The following is a 14,118-nucleotide window of genomic DNA, read 5'->3' as shown; positions in this document are numbered from 1 at the left end:
GGGTATTGGCGGTTTAATGCTCGAAAAATGAAATTCGGTGGTTAAGCAGGCTCTGCTGCGGTGTGTTCCGGTCCTTGGGGGTTGTCGTGGGAATTCGGAGCGGTTCACACAAGAGACAAAGTGGAAAAACGTGATGCGTGTAGGTTTACTAGAATGAATGTTTGACGTATTGCCTCTTTCTCTCTCTGTCTTTTTCTCTCTCTTTTTGGGAGGGGGGATATATGAATTGCCGTTTAGATTCCGGTCTTGGTCATACTCGAATGTGGGCGAGGGCCTCGGCGGTGGGCTTGCGGAATGTGTAAATGGTCGGCGGGTGGGATGGAAATGTCGGGGGAGATGGAGGGGCGCAAAACAACAGGCAACGCGCACACAAAAAAAAAAGTCAAAAGGCGAAGCTGCCAAAGTGCAGCAACAATAATGGTAGCGTTCCTGACGACGGGAAAAGGTGGTGAGAATCAACAAGAGGGAGCGTAAATGTTGTTACTCGGTGTGGTCGAGTGTTGTTTAAGGGCAGGCGGCAAGAGCAGTTGAGGTTGAGGCGGGAAGGCGGTGATTGGTGCGCGGGACGGGAGAAGTAAACAAACAAGGAAGGCAGCTCTTTGTCGGTGGCGTTGCTCCTGACGACGTTGTGTTTAGTGTGGTTTTTTTTGCGCCTTCCGACTGGCCTTACAGGGAGGTTCGGACGAGGGGTTTGGGCTTTTGGTTGGCAGCCAGTGGATCACAACCACCCATAGCCCGGGGGGGTTCTGCTGCACGTGCCCACTATTCCTGTGACGCTCAACAGCGGTTCAGCATCGTTAGCGAGCGAGTAATGGGCCAATCTATTCCCCAAATGCCGGTGGGTGACCACTAGAAATGCTGGAATCGTACTCTTACAGTGACTGCAGGGAGGAAGAAGCAAGCAAGCAGCCAGAGCACTACCCGGCTGCCCGCCTTTAGCCAGGGGATACCAGGCACATGCAGCACCACCGCACACAGTAGCACCGTGGCCAAGGTGGCTAGTAAACAACATCAACAACAACCACTTGGGTTTTTTTTCTTCCCTGTGTTGTTGTTGAAAACACCTTGATTCGCCGGGCCAACAGCAGCTGAGAGCATGGGTATTGCGCTCGGTCAAGTCATCATGATGACCACCTTGTCGTGTTCCCCCCTGCCAGTTCGCTTCTGCTCGGCAAAGGATGTCGTGCTTTTTCCCTCTCTCCTCTCTATCTATTCTGTCCGTTCCCCATCGCATCGTATCGATTGTGCCGGGGCCTGTTTCTCTGGTGGGCTCTTTAGCTTCTGGGCTGGATGGATCTGTAGGAATCATTGTTGCTTTACATGCTATTTGCCTTGGTAACAATAAACTAGAAGCGCATTGAGTTGCCAGGGGGTACGGATTACGCGTTGCTGTATTCGTATCACCATCTCTCGTCTTTCCCCTCTTTCCCAAGAGACGGATTTCGTCTTGCCGTGTCTTATCTACTACGTAGTATGTGTGGTCTGTTGCCTATCTTATGCAAGCTAGCTGCAGCCATCTGCCTGTCTTTTGGGGGGGTGTAGTAGGAGGTAGTACATGGTGTGTTCCTTGGTTTTGCATTAGGAGGTGTCAGAAACTGTAGTCTTTTTCTTCTTTTTCTCTTTAGTTTGGAATCGACATGGCCGCCATCGAAACTATCTTGTTTGGGGAACTTGGTACTCTGCAGGCTTTGGCTTGTTTTTTTATATTTATTTTGGGGTTTTCACATGTATAGCGTATACAGCAAGCCAAAAGATCGACCGCACTTTTTTGTTTCTAGAAGCTGCACCATCATCGTCCCCGCCCCCGCCGGCGCAAAGCCATGGATTTTCCCAAAGGCCGATATGCGCCGCAGTTGACTCCCTTGTGGTCCTTGTGCTGCCTGTCAAGAGCCCAGGTCCCAACGACTCCAGTCTCTCCCGCGAGCCAGGTGCACCAACTGCCCCCATCTCATCCAATCCCTCTCTCCCTCTCCCATCCAACCCCTCTCCATCCTTCATCCCCCTCCCTCTCCCATCCTCCTCAGCCCCAGCAAGGAGAGAGGGGAGATCGGAGACGAGGAGAATAAACACACCCAGTCCGGAGCACACCATCGATCGTGCATTTACATGTACGTACATATGTACGTAAGTATATCTCGCAGAACGGGGCCCCATACTAATATATAGTGTTTCCTCCCATCTCCTCGTATCGTGCTGTACTGCATCGCCACGGCACTAAAGTAAAGAGGAGACCATTGTGCGTTTGTAACCCCCAAAACTAACACTTTTTTTTTTTATTGAATTTTCATTATTTTTCTTTATTCACACCTCTCACATTCACCTGTCCCTTTCTCTTCCCCTCTTTCAATCTTTTTAGCGCAGCGCCCCCGTTGCCGGTTACACCGGGCTGAAACAAACCACCACTGCCGCTTAATCGCACGGCCGCCCACTAGATGTAACGCCCTGTCATCTCAACAACGAGTTGAGGCGGGTTCCAAGGTTTTATATCATTGCTACCCTGCTGCTCATGTGCTTCTCTACAATGCGACAGCTTTACGCCTGTTGCTTCTTGTTCCACTCCACGCACTCCTCAAGCTTGACACCGTTGCCACCGAAACAGTCGAGCGCGCTACCGATCGTCAGGTCCACCTTGCCCTTGCTCAGCTTCTTCACCATCTCCAGGTCCTCGAGGTTCCTGCCACCACCTGCGTAGGTCACAGGCAGGCTGCACCACTCAGCCAGCCTCTCCACAAGCTTCTCATCGATGCCCTTTTGCAGACCCTCGTTGTCCGCTGCGTGAATTAGAAACTCGGAGCAATACGGCTCCAGCTTCTTGATGGACTCTAAAATTGGTTGAACAAGTTGTTTTTGTCAGCCACTTACTCTTACTCTTTTTTTCTTTCTCTCTCGCTCTCTCTCAAATACACCTCTATGATCGACATGACCAACCTTGATTAACTTCCATGTCCGTGATGGTCTGCCACTTGTTCATGGCCACAAACCAGCTGTCGTCCCCGCGCCTCCTACAGCTGAGGTCGATGACAAGCTTGTCCCTGTCACCTCCCAGAGCCTCGAGAACGGCATCCAGCCTCTCCTGGCTGAATTGACCGTCGGGGAAGAGGTAAGAAGTGATGATGACCTTCTCGGCGCCGGCCTCAATCCACTCCTTTGCGTTCTTGTCGTTGATGCCTCCGCCGACCTGCAGCCCACGGGGCCACGCCTTGAGCGACTCCCTAGCAGCCTCGGTGTTGCCGGGCCCCAACATAATCACATGGGCCCCGGTGAGGTCATTGTCCCGGTACAGCTTTGCGAAATAGGCAGGAGGGTGCGTCGACACGAAGTTGGTCTTAAGCTCCGACGTCGTGCTGTCCAGCGTGCCGCCGACGATTTGCTTGACCTGCCCGGCGTGCAGGTCTATACACGGTCTGAATCGAGTCATCTTTTTTTTTAATTTTTTGGGGGGAGGGGTTGGGTGGTGTATGTGGTTTGTTGAAGGAGATTCTCTCTTGCAGTGCGTCACGGCCCGCCGCCCACTGAACCCCTCCTAGTTCAAGTTTTGATGGTGGGGTCGCCCCGGTACCGGCCTAACCATGGGTCTGGGAAAGGTTGAGCGTTGCCATCTTTGAGTTGCGCCTCTTGTGTTGTTTTCAGTCGTATTAAATGAGAAAAGGGCCAATTGAGTTGCTTTGGATATACAGCATACATTAGAGTTGAAATATCTCATGATAGTCCATTGTGGACAAGTTTGGCGCAGTGTAATGTGCTACTGCTGGTGGCCTTGTGTTACAAAGTGACATTGCCTGAACCAACTTGCGACCTTACCAACCCACGACCTGACCACCAAGTTCTTTGTCGTCAATCAGGAAGGCAACACAGGCAGAGAGTTCTTTCCATTGTTATTGTTCAAAACACGCCAGGCCCAACCACACTGAATACATTCAACCCCACTACATCTCAATTGATACTAGTAGCCCAAATCTTCGGCTAAACTCAACGTCACCGGCTGTGTGTTCTAGTGGATTATGATTTCTCGTTCACAAGTATGTGCACTTGATCCCGAGAAGGTCGCAGGTTCGAGCCCTGCCACGGTCATAGCACTTTACCTTTTGCTGTTTCTCACCAATCAGGTTTTTGCCCACAGTCATTAGACGTAAGCTATCCGCAAAAGAAGAAGCAATAGCCATTACAATAACTCAAAGGTTATGTTCTCAGTCATTCTCTGATTAGTCAAGTGCGAGATGCTAGCATTCTGCCGTCGATTCAAAGGAGAGAGGTATTAAATATAATAGTTAATAGTTAATAGCCCACTATGAGCCGCCATCTACGCTTACAAAGTACATCTATCTAGACAATACCTCCACTGGATTTAACCCATCCACTTCATACCAACACATCTGGCTCATTTTCCCTCTGACATGATCCGTCGCTTATCCATACAATCCCACGCCCATCCAAGTCTATCCAAGCAGAACGTCCACGCGGTCTCTCGCAACAGCATCCCAGACCTTCTGCACAACATGTCCCAGACCTCTCCGGTAGCAAACACCGCCAACCCGCTCCACCCATAACACATTCACAAAGTCGACAATCTCGTCCTCGTCCATGTTGTCCCGGAACGCTTCGGGGTCGAAAACGTGGCTGCCGCCCCTCTCACTGGCCGTCGAGATGGCAATAAACTCCAGCTTCTCCTCCCCCGTGTGGTTCGCCCCCTGCAGGCCCAACCAGCTGTCGTGCGCCGTCACGTTGCCGCACCACTTGCCCGACCGCGACCAGATGTTGCCGATCGCCAACGGCACGCCGTATCCCCTCCCCGGTCCGACCGCCCCGGCCCCCGGACCAGCACCGCCGCCGCCGACTCCCATCCCGGCTGCCGCCGCAGCACCCTTGCCTTCGGGCGGAGCGCCGTTCCTCGCCGTCGCGAAATCAACCTCGAGATACGCAATGGTAGTACTAAACGACAACAGCGTCGCGGTCATCGAGTAATCCCCCAACGGCGCCGTCGCCGCATCAAGGCCCCCCATCTCCCCGACCGGCACAGGGTACCTAAACAAGACCTCCGGGTCTCCGGCATACCTGAACCCGCCGCCGCTCCGCGACCATCCCGCAGGCAGAGGTAACGTCCTCCTGTGCCTCCGGTCACGGAACGACAACCCATCATTCGGCAACCTCGTGTACGTCGCGCGGTCCGTAAGCTCGTAGTTCACCAACGGCCGCAACCTGAACGCATAAGGGCTCCTGAACCGTCTATCCCCGCCGCCGCCGCTACCGCCGCGTTTCGCCCCGCCAGACGGCGGCGCATCCTGGACATAATCCGTCGCCGCGCGCCACAGCGTCATATCCGCGGGAACCCCATCGTAATGCCAGCCTAACCAGCTCCACGACGGCAGCGGGTTCATCCCCGTGACGGGCTGCAACATGACGCGCCTCCTCACCATCGCCCTGGGCTGCCACAGCATCGCGATATCCAAAAAGCAGACCGGCATGCCGAACACGAAACCGCCGGCAAACGACGTCGACAACACGTTCGTGATGCCGCGCAGCGCCCTTGTGGTGTCCGACATGAGCGTGACCCGTCTCGCGCTGTAATCCATGGCGATACGCGCGTACTCGTCCATGTCCGGCCACACGGGGTGCAGGAACCCCGTCCTGGCCGGGAACGTCCGGTGCAGACACTGCTGGTTCTTGCCGCCACCGCCGCCGCCCTTGAGAATCTTGCTGAACCTGCCGCCGACACCGCCGCCTGCGGGCGATCCCTGCCACACCTCGCAGTGACACTCCCACGTCACCGTCTCGTCGAACACGAACAGCTTGCGCCGCGAGTACATGCCCTCCTGCACCGTCCACGCCCGCGTCGCCCACCGCGACGATAGGACCATGTCCTCGTGCCTGCCCCTCCCCGGCGGCGGCCTCGGCGGGGGCGTCTTCCGCATGAGACCCGACAACCCTGTCTCGGCGTCCCCGGACGCCGCGACGATAGTGAGGTAGGCGTTGGCGAACACGTACGCCATGTTCCTGACGTGCTCCTCCCTCTCCACGTCGTCGTCCTGCACGATACAGAAACGGTCGACCCAGAGGTACTTGATCCCCAGCTTCCTCGACAGCCACATGGCGTCCAGGATCGTCTGCGGCATGTCCGCGTCGTCCATGCTGGCCGTCAACATGTCCAGGTTCTCCCTCAACGTCTCGACGGGGCCCCGCGTGCTCGGCAGCGGCGGTTCGTACACGTAGCTGAGGGCGATGTACCGATCCGTCGCGCGCGCCCGCACGAGACACCGGTTCACGGAATCGATGAGCCACAGCGGCCGCCACGTATCCCCGGGAGGACCGGAACAGTGGTCGCCGTGCTCGGCATTGCAGGAGTCCAGCCACTCGCGGACGCGGGCGATGGGGTTGAACTTGCCACCGACGCTGCTGACGGCGCCGGCGCCAGCGGCACCGGTGGAGGCGGAGGAGGCGCGCCGGGAAGGAAGCGTAGACCCGACGGGTTCCTTCGCCGTGCGCGCCGCCCACGTGTTCATGAGCCGCTCCGTGATGCTTTGTCGTTTGTTGCCCCCGCCGTTGACGTGGCTCTCGTTGCCCGGCGCCGTCTGCCGCCGGACGTAGCTCGGGTCCGCGATGACGCTGTGCCGTTTTGTATCTCTGAACGGCGGGCTGTCTCTGTCGCGGTCACGCTCGCTGTCGCGGGACCTGTCTTTCTCCCGGTACGTGTCCCGATCTCTATCGCGATCCCGCGATCTGTCTCTGACTCTGTTCCTGTCTCTGTCCCTGTCTTTTTCCCTGTCCCTGTCCCTATCTCTGTCTCTGTCCCGGTCCCTGTCTCTTTCACGATCTCTGTCACGGTCTCTATCACGATCCCTGTCGCGATCCCTCGGGATATCCCTATCCCTATCTCTATCCCTATCCCTGTCCCTGTCTCTCTCCCGCTCACGATCACGTAGATCACGATCACGCAGATCACGTTCACGCTCACGCTCACGCTCCCGCTGCCTATCAACACGGACGTCTCTCTCTCTGCTCCCGCGATACCTAGGTTGCGGCTGTAAAGGCGTAGGAGCCGGCGGTGGTACAGGCGCCTGCTGTTGTTGCTGTGGATGTCGTTGAGAAGGGGGTGTCGGCGGTATATACCCTCCGACATCATCCTCATCCGACATTGACGACGCAGAAGATACGTCGTCTGGTAAAGTCGTCGGTCCCCCTCCACCACCACCACCACCTCCTGGACCCTTTGCCGCCGGACCGCTACCGCGGGCGGACGGGGACGTGTGGTCCATCTAACGCGAGATATGCGACGAGCGCAAAACGCAAAAACGCAAAAAGGGAAAGAATATACTAACTTTCAACCAGAAAGTGTCGAAATATGCAGGGCTGCAAAGCCAAAAACCCCCAAAAAACTATATCAAAAAAAAATTAAGCAACCAAAAAAAAAGTGACGGCGCAGCGGCCAAGCCGGACTTTTTTTTCCTTTGGAAACAGCTTTTTTGCGCGCGGGCGCGGGCGCGCCTCTGCGCCGTGACGTCCCCAAAAACTTCGTTTGGGGGGATTAAGAATCAACCGTGCGTGTCGTAGACGGACGGGCAGGACAGGTAAAAAAAGGGTCTCTCTTCTCCTTACTACGTATAGAAACGTCGAGCGTTGATCGCCAAGTCGACGTAGTTATTGTTTTCAATGTCGTCGTTTCCCGTGGCTGAGCAAGGCTGTGGCCCTTTTAAAACACTCCTCTCCCAAAAGGCAGAGCGGGATAACCCCCGGGGGGAGGGATCGGATCGACAGGCGCAATAGCATCAATGTGTAGCGCCGATGAATGCGACCTGTTTTCGATAAAGATGAGATGGGTTTTGATGAGAATTGGGCGAGGTATGTGTTTTGCGACACATGAAAAATAAGTGAGTGAGAGAGAAGAAGAATGTGGCAGATTGGTCTGCGACACGCGGCTACCCTACTTCATCCCACCCCTCACTTTCTCTGGTCTATATCCAGTGAGACGACGACCAACAAGCTGAGGTGTGAGGTGAGGTGAGAGAGAGAGAGAGACAAGAGGGCGGGATGAGAGATGAGAGGTCGGCGCTCCGCCACACACACACACACATACTCACACCCTCTCCCGCCCCCGGCCACACCCAGCTTGTCATCCAACCTCAAATCGTTCCCCAGCCCCCTCTATTAACCAAATTAAACCACCTCAGAGGGGGAGGGGAAAAACATGGCTGTACAAAATAAGGTAGCTAGCTCTCTTTTTTTTTTTTTTTTTTGCTCCCCTGCACTAATTACGATTGACACCCAACCCTACAGGGCCTTTCCCTACTCCATTCTCAGGGAGATTTAATAAGCCAATAGTAACACCACTACCGCCGAATCGGGAACACCTTGTCAATCGCAATACGGGGGGTTGTTGTTCACGACTGACAGACTATCTGACATACATACAGACAGACACATAGACACATACAGACACACATCACGACATCCGGGACGCTTCGGTCCGTGCCATCATCTCTGTCACGTCTTGGCATCGTTGGAAAATGCAGCTTTGGTCAACCAATACATCATGCTCACATCTATTAAAATACATTTGCTTGCTAGTCTAACAAACTTGCGACAAAAGGTCTTCTGCCACAACGAACCATGGCATAATCCCTCTTTTTTTCTTTTGTCGCCATCCACCCTCTCCCCCTTTCCGACTGCCTCTGCCTCTGCGGCCCAATTTTTGGCCCATGGTATTTGTTTGTATCGAGTGCCGTCCCGCCGTAACCTTTACACGTTCCAAAAGCCTCCCAACCCGTTACGCCTGTAAATGTGCAGCATTCTTTGAAAATGGCATTGTAGTCGTTGAGCCCAGCTGGTGTTTTGCACCCGATGAACCCTGGACATAACGCCATGATATTGCCTTGCATCAAAACCCCATTAAAAAAAGAGAGAGAGAAAGAAACAAACAACCACTCTCAGAGTTCATTAAACATGACCTGCCGGTGGCCGCTGAAACATTGAAACCAGTGACTCCGTCTCGACTACTCTTCATCGCTCTGAGCTTCGTTGCTTCCTCCGTTTGCTTCCTTGGCACCGTTGGAAGACGAAGAGATGAGCTTGATTCGAGTGCCAGACGTCGTTGGCTGGGGGGTTCCTGCGCTCACGCTAGCGCTCGCGCTTGGTGCTACAGAACCCTCCTTGCCTCCGTCACCTTCAAGCTCCCGCAACTCGGGATGCTTCTCGAGCTCCTTCTCGAGCTCTTCATGGAAGAATTTCTAAACTAGTGTTAGCGTGGCTGACTCGTTTGATCGAGATTTTTACAAATGTTACTAACCTGAAGGACCTGGGCATCCTGGTAAAGCAGCGATGCCTCCTCGTTGTAGGTCTGGCAGTTGTTGAACATCAAGTCGACATCCTTGCGCATGTCGCTGAGGCTGTGGTACTGGTTCTTCTTGATCTTGACCTCGATCTGCTTCATCGAGATGGGATTTTGAATGATCAAGTAGTAGTCGGCGTAATCGCGCTTGGGAGGCAGCACCAGGAAGGGTCCAATGATGATCCGCTTGCCTGACACCGACTCGTCGTCGTCCTCCTCTGGCGGCTCAGGTTCATCGACTTCGAGGTTCATCATGCCGTCGTACAAGGCACGCAGGCTGGTCTGCAGCACTTGCCGCTGCTGAGGCGATACGCGCGGCGCTTCAGCCCCCGCCGACACCGATACTGCCTTTGGCCTGCCTTGCGGACCGCGACGCTTCTTGGCAGGCGGCTCCTCATCGCCCTCCTCTGCCTTGCGCTTCTCCTGGTTCTTGCTACCGGGCTTGCGACCTCTCTTCTTGGGAGTCTCGACCTCTTCCGTGCTAGCACGGCTGGGTACTGGCGACGCCTCGGCAGCGTTCATGATGGCCACCTTCTTCAGCTTGTTGGTCTCTCGCTTGTCTTTGCGGGCTTGCTTTCGTGCAGCTGCGGCCTCCGGAGAGTCGTCATCGTCATCAACAGCCATGAGCCACTGCTCTTCAGTGAGGCCATCGTCGTAGCGAACCTTGGTACGCTCACGGGCTCCACGTCCCAAGCTGGTCTCCTGTTCCTCTTCCACTGGGATACCATCGCCGAGGTAGATGTCCGGAAGTTCGTCTTCAGCCATCAGTCTAGGCTTGCCCTTGGAGCCGGATCCGTCGCCGTAGATTGGGTCCTTCTTCCGCTCTTCATCAAGCTTCTGGAAAACGGTAACTTCATCGTCACTGCGAGCCAGGAGCAGGTTGAGCTCCTCATCATCCATCTCGTCCTGTTCGCCCGTTTCCGCCATGTCGGCGGTTTCTAGCAGCGTGCGCAGCATGGCGTCACGATCCGTTTCGGTAGACTTGTTGTCGAAACGACCGGCTTGGATGACCTTGCCGTCCATGTCAAGCTTGAACCTGGCTCTCTCCAGAATCTTCTCTTCGACCGAGTTGGAACTGATGAGACGCAAGATTCGCACTTCGTTCTTCTGACCGATACGATGCGCACGATCTTGAGCCTGCAGATCCTGATGGGGGTTCCAATCGGAATCGTAAATGATGACGGTATCGGCAGTCTGCAGGTTCAAACCCAAACCACCCGCACGAGTGGAGAGCAGGAACATAAAGTACTCAGAGTTGGGAGCGTTGAACTCGCGCAAAAGATCGGAACGCTCGTCTGACTTGGTCGTACCATCCAGACGAAGATACTTCATGTTGCGGTATCTGAGGTAGTCTTCCATGATGTCCATAATGGCCGTCATCTGGAAGAACATGAGCACACGGTGGCCGGTTGCCTTGTACTTGGGCAGAATCCGGTCCAAAAGCTCAAATTTACCAGCCGTTCTCCACAGCAAGTCGTTGCTGACGCTCATGGGGTTCAACAGGTTTTCGACCTCGTCAAACACAAACGGATGGTTGCAAAGCTTTCGGAGCTGCATAATCATGTTGCTCAAGCCACGAGCACCCGTCTTGCCGCCCTGTCCATCGCTGACAAGAATCTTGTTGTGGGTGACCATCTGCTTGTAGAGCTTGGTTTGGAGAGCCGAGAACTTGCACTTGATAACCTTTTCTGTCTTGTCTGGGAGGTCCTTTTCGACGTCCTTCTTCAAACGACGAAGCAAGAACGGACGCAACACCTTGTGAAGACGGCGAATGACGAGAATCTGCTCTTCTTCCGTAAGGTCCATCTTGTCTTGACCACCAGTGTTGGCGAAAGGCGTGTTGAACCATTCGTCAAAGGTCTTTGCAGACTTGAAAATGGTGGGGAGGGTGAAGTTGAGCATAGCCCAAAGTTCAGTAAGGTTGTTCTGCAGCGGGGTACCCGTAAGAATTAGACGGAAGCGGGTGTGGTAGTACTGCTGGATGGTGGAGGTCAACTTGGAGTTCTGGTTCTTCATACGATGACCTTCGTCAATGATCATGTGGAACCACTTGATCTTGCTAAGAATGGGGCGGTCCTTGATAATGTACTCGTATGTGGTCAGCAGAACCTGGAAGCGTCCTTGACGGATCTTGTCCTGTTGCTGCTTTCTGGCCAAGGGAGGGCCCTTGTAGACGATCTTGGTGACAGACGGTGCCCACTTCTCGAACTCCAGAGTCCAGTTGGTCAGCGTACTCAGCGGCACAATAACCAGGTAGGGTCCATCCTGCTTCTTGCGCTCAATGAGGTACGTCACCAAACTGATTGTCTGGATGGTCTTGCCGAGACCCATCTCGTCAGCAAGGATACCGTTGAGGTTGTTGTTGTAGAGTGACAACATCCATTGCAGACCCTTGATCTGGTACTCCTTGAGAGTACCACCAACAAGAATATTGGCCTGCTCAGTGACCTCTTCCTTGATGCGATGGGCAACAGCGTAGTAGTCGATTTTCCGTGCGCTCTCCTCATCGTCGCTATCCACCTCGCTCGGCTCCTCTTCCTCTTCTTGGAGGTCCTCATCACCGAATTGCTCTGCTTGTGCCTTCCTCTGCTGGGACTTAACTGAAGCAGCAAGTTGACGCAAGAAGCCATCGGTCTGTCTGAGAAGGTGAGTGATACGAGTATCCTTGGCTTCGTCGAGCAGCTTGAGATACGCCTCTTCATCGTTGGCCTTAAGAGCTTGCAGACGCTGCTTGGCAGTACGCTCAATCCTCTTCTGTTCTTCCTTCTCAATGTTGTAGTGTTGAGCAAACATGAGCTTGTTAAGCTTGGTGGATTTGTTGCGTTGGTTGAAAGCGGTCTGCTGGATCTCGTTTCTGTGTTGCGTGATGGCCTGCAGGAAGTCGGTATGTCTCTTCTTCTCACGGTTCTCCCGAATGTCGCGCTGTTGCTTCTCAAGCTTCTCAGTGATTCTGGCCTCGCGGACAGTCATCTTCTTCGTGCGCCTGTAGCCAGACCGGTTGGTTGTCATGGCAAGGTTGTCGTAGAACATCATAGAACGACCAATCTTATCGCGCAATGCGCGTTGCTTGGCGTAAAGGCCCAGACTCTTCATCTCGATAATGGACTTCACCTTGGCACTGTCGTCGACTTCGACGTTGTCTTTGGTGGTATCCCAGTGAGCAATGTTCGCCGGGGTGGCTTTCAGCTCAGCATAGCGATCCTTCATACGGTTGAAGATGATCAGTTCCCGTTCGTATCTGAGTTGCTCAAAGTCAACTCCGGTAGGGAACAATCCGGGAATGAGCTTGCGGTTCTTGCGTTGCGTATGTTCAAAGTGGCTGATAGACTTGCGAACCAGCGTAGGGTCACCGTAGGGAGATTTGACATTCTTGAACGTCGGTCCCTGGATCTCGGGAGGAACTTCAGGCTTGGCATCAGCACCATTGGGACCAGGCTGAACAGAGTCGCGAGAAGGCGCCGCTGGTGTTGATGAAGCGGCCTGGGCGGCAGCCTCAGCAGCGATGGCTTTCCGACGCTCACGCTGAGCAAAGATGGCCTGCTGCATGGGCAAGGGCACACCGGAATTCTTTGTTAGCAACTTGAAAGCATGAATCTGCTGACGAAGCAGGCTCAGCTGCTGAGGGTTGAATTGACCAGCGCTCGGGCCACTGGACGGAGCAGCTGTTGACGGTGAGGCAGCGGCGGCGGCATTATTTGAGCTCGAAGCGGGCAGCGCGGAGGCGCCGAGCGCAGATGACGGGGGTTGTGTCGACTGAGGCTGTTGCGGCTGTTGTTGCTGTTGCTGTTGTTGCTGCTGCTGTTGATGTTGCTGCTGCTGATGCTGTAGCTGTTGAGCGCCATTGACAGCGCCGTTCGGGCCAGCCTGCTGCATTTGACGTTGCTGGTGCATCTGTTGCTGCTGTTGCAGGAATTGCTGTTGTTTTTGTCGCATACGGGCTTGTTGTTGGAATGACAGGACAAACTGCTCTGCCTTGATGTATTCGGGATCCGTGTTCGGGACGCCACTCTCTCTCATCTGTTTGAATTTCTTGAAGATGTTAGCATGATCCATCGACAACAGCAAGATAAGTCATCAAGGGGATGCAGATCCATCAAAGGACAATGGCTAGAAGGGGTCTTACATTGAATATCTCTTGAGCCTGTTGAGGAGTGGTGGCCGCCATGCCGGCGCCAGGAAGCTGGACGGCAGGCGCTGCCTGGACTGAAGCCATGGTGGGCAGTGTGTTCGCTGCAAATCTATCGACTGCTGGAATCTCTAGAAATACAACGGCTATCTCGCGCGCATTATCATGCAAAGGCACTCGTGTAGTTGCACAAGTGGAGCCGTATTGAAGGTTGGTCGCGCTGGGCTCGTCGCGAAATGAGAGACTAGAATGCTAACAGTGGTAGTGACGGGAAATGCGTCGCGTCGTCGTGGTGATCGAAGCTTGGGGGGCGGCGACGTCGGGTCGGGGGAGAAAGCGCGATGCAGTTGGCGGACGGATGACACGTCGGTCGCGTGGAAGTAGTTCACCGAGATGGAGGATGGAGTCCAGCCGCGAAATGTAATGGGGATGCGGTGCCGCGAAAGCGTGGGGGGGAAAAAAACAGGTCGAAGGGGGAATCGCGGGTGAGGCGAAAAATGCCACTTAGGGGGTAAAAGGCGCGGCGTCGGGGCGTTGCCTCGAGCGGGATGCGCGAGGAAATCGCGTTGAAAAGGTTGCTGAACACTTTTCGAGATGGGTGTCGATGCCTGTAGAGGGGGTTTGGCGATTTTTCGATGCGCGCGGTGCCGGTTGAGATGGAGAGGTGAGGACA

The 14,118-nt window shown here is 54.6% G+C and overlaps 3 protein-coding genes across 3 annotated transcripts; all 3 read right to left on the bottom strand.

The window, feature by feature from the left end:
• Positions 1-2,532: 2,532 nt before the first annotated feature.
• On the bottom strand, positions 2,533-3,418 carry CTRU02_212843 (phosphoribosylformimino-5-aminoimidazole carboxamide ribotide isomerase; the record flags this gene model as incomplete). The annotated part of the gene is made up of 2 exons (XM_036721409.1): positions 2,533-2,822; positions 2,929-3,418. The coding sequence occupies 2 exons, from the start codon at positions 3,416-3,418 to the stop codon at positions 2,533-2,535; spliced, it is 780 nt and encodes a 259-aa protein (XP_036586578.1).
• Positions 3,419-4,436: 1,018 nt separating this feature from the next.
• CTRU02_212842 (heterokaryon incompatibility protein) lies at positions 4,437-7,250 on the bottom strand (the record flags this gene model as incomplete). The annotated part of the gene is made up of 1 exon (XM_036721408.1): positions 4,437-7,250. One exon carries the CDS (start codon positions 7,248-7,250, stop codon positions 4,437-4,439), a length of 2,814 nt encoding a protein of 937 aa, XP_036586577.1.
• A 1,734-nt stretch (positions 7,251-8,984) lies between these two features.
• On the bottom strand, positions 8,985-13,532 carry CTRU02_212841 (rsc complex subunit; the record flags this gene model as incomplete). Its single annotated transcript, XM_036721407.1, has 3 exons — positions 8,985-9,218; positions 9,278-13,348; positions 13,443-13,532. The coding sequence occupies 3 exons, from the start codon at positions 13,530-13,532 to the stop codon at positions 8,985-8,987; spliced, it is 4,395 nt and encodes a 1,464-aa protein (XP_036586576.1).
• Positions 13,533-14,118: the final 586 nt, after the last annotated feature.

The sequence above is a fragment of the Colletotrichum truncatum genome (genome assembly GCF_014235925.2).
Source record: "Colletotrichum truncatum strain CMES1059 chromosome Unknown Contig_0009, whole genome shotgun sequence".
Classification (NCBI taxonomy): domain Eukaryota; kingdom Fungi; phylum Ascomycota; class Sordariomycetes; order Glomerellales; family Glomerellaceae; genus Colletotrichum; species Colletotrichum truncatum.
The sequence above is the reverse complement of the archived record's forward strand: the minus strand, read 5'-3'. Positions and strand labels throughout refer to the sequence as shown.